The sequence below is a fragment of the Nothoprocta perdicaria genome, unplaced genomic scaffold, assembly GCF_003342845.1.
Source record: "Nothoprocta perdicaria isolate Ctin4 unplaced genomic scaffold, notPer1 scaffold_13, whole genome shotgun sequence".
NCBI classification, from domain to species: Eukaryota; Metazoa; Chordata; class Aves; order Tinamiformes; family Tinamidae; genus Nothoprocta; species Nothoprocta perdicaria.
In genome coordinates, this window is record NW_020454427.1 from 1,349,113 (window position 1) to 1,355,223 (window position 6,111).

General features: G+C 33.9%; 1 protein-coding gene across 1 annotated transcript in view; it reads right to left on the reverse strand.

Annotated features, from left to right (window-relative positions):
• CORIN (corin, serine peptidase) overlaps positions 1-6,111 on the reverse strand; it is a 110,952-nt gene that overhangs the window by 22,594 nt on the left and 82,247 nt on the right. The window contains exon 14 of the mRNA XM_026033621.1: positions 4,399-4,506. Coding sequence (XP_025889406.1) covers positions 4,399-4,506 — 108 coding nt within the window. The remainder of the gene's footprint in view (positions 1-4,398; positions 4,507-6,111) is intronic.

Here is a 6,111-nt window from a genome sequence, read left to right on the forward strand (position 1 = left end):
TRGAGTTTCCTTTAAAAGCATACTATACAGAATTAAAGCGCATGGAATCTCCACGAAGTAACGTAATGAAAATACTTTTATTTCTTGATGGAGCTGACACAGAATCTGATGAAAATTCAAGTGAAAGGTAGGAAGATGCTCTAAGTATTGACCATGAATGAAATTTTCTTAGTCCCAGTAATCTGAGACCAAACAAGATGTAAAAGATTGTAAAGACCTGTATGAATCTCCAAGGGTTTATTATTAGGCACACAGCATGCTAAGTTATTGTCTCTTCAAAGGCCAACTAATCAACAGCCCTGATTTCAAAATGTCTTCAAGAGGAATCCTTTAAAAACTGTGTCGAAATGCTTTGATTGTAAAAATGCTGTTAAGCAACTAGAGAAAATTAGGAATGGCCTGAGGTACATTTTATAAAAATGGTATTCTCTTGTTTTATCTGCACTATTTGCTTTCCACAATTAATAAAGCACCTCACTATGATATCAGTTTAAGAATGAACTTCTTGGACATGCTGTCCTGTGCATCTGACATTGTGGTTTTCCTGGAAGCCATAATGCGAAAATAGAGAGTTCTCACGTCCTGCTGACCCAAACAGATGTAGTTTTCATTGTCTTGTCTGGCATGTTCTAAAGCCAAAAGTGCTAGTTTTCATTTTAATCCAAGCTCAAGTTCAGGTAACAACCCTTATACAAACACAGAAAAATAGCCTGGGTATATGCTCACATACTGCATTTGAAGCAGTTTTCCCAGACCTGGAACTAAAGYAGCATATCTGGGATAAATTATTAAAACAGCATCCTATATCTATGAAGTATTATTTCAGAAATAAATATTTTACAAACATGAACCACAGAATCACTACTAGCTCATATAACTGTAGGAAAAATGTAGCTGGGTTTTAATCATAAAAATGTGGATGTGCAAAGAACTTCATTTGGCTTAGATTAATCAGGACATGCAAAAAATGTTACGCACACAGAGAAATAAATAGTCCCTGAGAAGGTAAGGAGTGTTGGAGTCAGTAAGTAACGTTTTGACGGCCAGGAAAGAGGTGTTAGTGATTCATTCTCCTTTTCATCTACTCACTACTAAATCAGAGAATTTTTTTTATAAAAGATAATTGCAAGGTGGAACTCATGAAAGCCACGTTACCATCACTGGTGTTAGATTTAATTCATTTTATATACATACAGATTTATTTCCAAAGACTAATGCTTAGGGGAGAGGTGCCAGAAGCTTACAAGATGATTTTTTGATATTCCTGCCTACTTATCTTTAATAAATTTCTTAGGCAGATAGACAAGTCTAGGCTGCAACAGGGATGCATGATTTATATCTCCCTCCACTAGAAAATGCTTAAGCTGTTTATCCAATTCTACATCTCTGCATTTCTGGAAATAACAACAGCAGACCTCTCTGTAACATAAAAGTTAGGCTTATTTGGGAGGAAACAGGATTTCTTTGGAGTTTGGTGGAAACTTCTAAGGCAAATCCAAGGATTTTCTTTCTTAATAACATTCTTGTGCGTTACTTCAATAACCATTAACAAAAAATTAATAGAATCTAAAMCAAAACTTTTATTTAATAAAGAAGAAAGTCAATCACGATAGAAACTTGATATAAAGGCAAAATAAAAATTTAATTTTAATTTATGAACCATTGCAGTTTGTTAGTTYAAGTGTTTGCAGTTAATTGTGTTTTTTTTCTCTCTTCATCTCACTTYATCGCATTTTATTGTGAAGCTCTCCATGACTCTCCGAAATTAAGTGCAATGGAGACACAGTCACAACTCTCTAGGAAAAATTCACAACACGGAAATCTATATTTAAATATATGTRTTTTTTTCAGGAGAAGTCCATCTATAATTCGGGAGTGTTTCTATTTCTCCAAAATACTTTTATAACATACATTATTAATTTAATGAGAATGAAATTAAAGTGGAAATAGAGGTTTGAAAACTTATTTTTATATTACTCCCATATCAAACATACATTTTGACAAGAGATAGAGATTTCCATATGATCTTACCTTCACTCTTCTTCAAAATATGAAATAAGTTACTATGTTATACACAAATAAATTCTTCAGGAAATTATTTTAAAGTCTTTAACTGTTAGATCACGACAGTACTACATCAGCTAAAATACTACACTCAGATCTCAGATTGCAGAAAGCAGAGGAGGACAATACTGTTTCATAATGCTTTGTCCTCAATTCTTTTAATAATCTTCCATGACCCTCTTCTGCTCTCTGCCAGAAACATTGTAGTTCAATAGGGATATTTAACATCACAAACTCCCTTCACTTCTCTCGAGATATTAATTTTCAGAAATTATTTTCTTCACACTTTGGTGGAATGCACTCCAAAGTCTCACATTCAAAACTCTGGGTAAAATTTTCTCCTCAAATTCTGCTCTAAATTGCACTTCACAATTGGATTTCATAGCAACAGCATGGATGAGCTTTCCCTCACAGGGATCATGTGAAAGTATGGGAAAAGGTTCCTGAAGGGAGCACACAGCTGGCATCAAGCACAGCTCTGCTTTGCATGGGCAGAATGGAGTTTAGTCCCTTTGGACTCTTTTGGCCAGAGTACTATTATTATTGACTGTTATTTAACAGCACAAAAACACTTTCAAAGAATAAATCTAATATAATATTAAATAGCCCTTTACACAAGGAAGGATTAACAAGTTTGATTTTGGCCTGCACACATGAATAAGAATAAGAATAAGAATATGAATAAGTCAGGCAGTTACTTCTGCTGCTTTACAGGGACTGGCTGTTCTTCTATAACAGCATTACCCACGGTCAATGTAATGTCACTCTGACAGCTGTAATTTCCTAACAGATATAGCCTGCCATATTTATAGAAGCTGATAAAATTCCATTGATTGCTCGTGACATTTTGTCTAGACAGAGAGATCTACTCAAGAAATTAATTTTATGTGTCAGAATAATATTTCATATGCTAATGTCCAGGAGTATAAAATTATCCTTAAAGATGAGCAGCAATTACTCTTCTGAGGAATTCAGTGGCAACAAAAATATTTGATAGGAAGGGCAACCAAGACARTTGATTCAGAGGCCAAGTAATTATAAATTCTAAAAGAGTCACTACAATAATCAGTTCTGCCTTCCATGTAAAATATATAAAAAAGAATCACAGAAAATTAACTCTTATTCTATGAGTATGCATTTCTCTCTCTCTCTCTCTGGTAAGGGAAAGAGGGATTGAGGCAGGTAGAATAAATAAAATTAATCATGATTTGAAAATTCCCAGTAGTCGAGAATATATCACTCCTTCAAGGTTTATACATTATGCCTATAGCTATATAATATCATTGGCTAATCCATCACTAAAAAAATTTCCTGTTAAAAAAAAAAAAAAAAAAAAGAAAAACTCTCATATTATAGAGCTGACAAACTTGAATTTAATGTAGCTTCAGAGAGTCTTTTATTGCCCATGGAAGCTATGCTTCCATCACCTCTTAACTTATCTCTGATAAGCAAAACAGAGCGTCCCTTAGTCCCACACTGCTAGAGGTTTTTCAGTCCTTTACTGATATTTACACCTCTAATTTACATTTAGATAAAATAGATTAGATAGATTAGATCTAAATCCCTTGATTTAGATAAGATATCRCTTGGTGATTTATCTTTACTCTTTTTGCCCTGGGGAAGTCTGGACAACATGCACAATTTCAGAAAGGCTACACTAGAGCCAAATAAGAAAATATTATAAACTCCCTTCTCCTTGGAATTTTCCTGCCAGTAAATACATGRTCATGAGATTTATTGGTTTTTCTCAAACCCAGTGTATCTCCCAAAGTTAAGAGTCAAGAATTTCTCTATCTTAAATAATCTGTTATGTATTGGGGAATAAAGTTCAAATAAACCACTTCAGGGGTATCCTGCACCTATGGCTAAAGATTGACCATGGAGAAAAAAAAGAATTAACTCTTGACAACTGCAATAGAAATCCACTTCACTAACAAGATTTAGTGTCAATCCATCAAAATGCGAATGTTGCTGTATATACACTTAAAACTGCATTTACAAATTCAACATTTAAACTGCCAGAAGGTCAAGCTTCAGCACAGAAGGAATCTCAATCAATATCAATGGACAAAAAGAATCAAATCTCCATTTTTTTTTAATCTCAARTATTAAATTCATATTCAAACACCCAAAATATAGTTAACAAAATTTAATATATTAAATATCATAAATGATGTTGATATTAATCAAGATGAAGTATTCATTCTTCTTACAGAAGATGGGATTTATCCTTTGAATTGTCACACCATGGTCAAATTAACTGAGGAAAAACAAAAATGCTTTTCTGGTGTTTCATTTCTCTGTTCAAAAGAATCTAGTTCATTGAATATTTACCACAGCTTTCCTCATCACTATCATCCTCACAGTCAGCTTGACCATCACATCTTCTGGATGCCAGGACACACCTCCCAGATCTGCACTTGAAGTGACTGGGTGAGCACTCTGTCAGTGACAAGAACAAGGAAAAAACAAAATTCCATATATTTAAAGCCTAATCATCGCAGGGCTATTTAGTTATCTATCACAGTGACTGTTTTGAAAGGGTAAACGTCCTAAATAAAACCTTATGAGATAATAACTTGGAACTGTGTAGCAGTTGAGACTATTCCTAGCAATTGCACTGTGCATGGGCTGAAGCAGAGCTCTCCTTCACATGCTGCCCTCCCTCAAGTTTCAAAGTTTTATGAAATTATGGACATATAAAGTTTACCTTGTGAGCACAGATTTTCTAGCTACTTTGCTCAGCAGTGCGGTGCTATATGAAGCAAAAATAGATCATCTGATGAGATGAACAGAGCAAAAGAGATCCCCAGGTTAAAAGGTTCTGATTTTAGCAGATTTCTAGTAGTTTAAATTAATAAAACCAGTGTCAAATGTACAGAATAACCTTAATATCACTTCTGCCATATCTTATAAAACCATTYTGAGAAGACTTTATGTGACAATATATTTACATGCCTTTGAAAATTCCATCCAATTTTTTTAACACTGTGATTTGGATATACAATCTTCCTGTTGGATATGCATGATGCCTTTCTTTTCTCTCTCTCTTTTTTCTCTCTCTCTCTCTCTCTCTCTCTCCTCCTCCAGCAGAATCCCTCAGCTATTTAATGCCACACAATGTACTGGACATATTTTAGGATTTGATAAACTGTTTTAACAGAAATATCACACGAACAAAATTGGAAGCCTGAGAAAATAACATTTTAATGAGAAAAGCATGGTTAACTATACTGCCAACATTTAAGGTTAAATTATTATGAAAATAGCTAAGTTTATGATGAATGTTGTCTTGGCACAGCCAAGTACTCTTGGATTCAAGCGTTATTGGAATGGAAGTTGAGCATTTCAGCACATTGCAACTGCTCTGTCAATTWTAGCTTAAATGGGCAGATCAGATCACCTATATTTTTACAATTAYTAACATTTTAAAGGTCTCATAAGCTTAATTTCTTTTGCTTTTTTTTGCTGGTATTCTTCCAGAACTATTTATATGATATTTTAAATTTCCAAGGCATAATGTTTTCTAATATTGTTTAGTGATAGAATAACCAATAGCCAGCCAATCAGTCCAACAGTCAGATTCTCCTTAATTAATGTGAGAATTTCTGAAATGCTGATTTTCTAAGTGAACAGAACTTAACTCCAGGAATAGAATACAGCAATCCACTATACAGTAGTATATATAAAATATAACCATGCTATATCATACATTTCAAAAACAAACTACATAACAACCCAGCAGGGAAGGTTAAAAGTCATTTATACATAAGAAAATTAAATCACACTATTTTCCTATAATTTGCTATGCTGTGCAAAAAGTTTGATTCTCTATTTCTTGCCTACTGCTTTCTAATAACAGATAACTCCTTTCCATCATGCCACTGCTGTAGAGGGAAACTATCTCCTGGTCGCTCAGTCTCCCACTAGAAAGGATTTCATTATGGTATTGCATGTTTTATAAAACTCTCACAATCATTTATATGCTCACATGGACTTCACTTGACTAGAATGCTTGCTGCTGTATACATTTCAGCCGCTTATCTG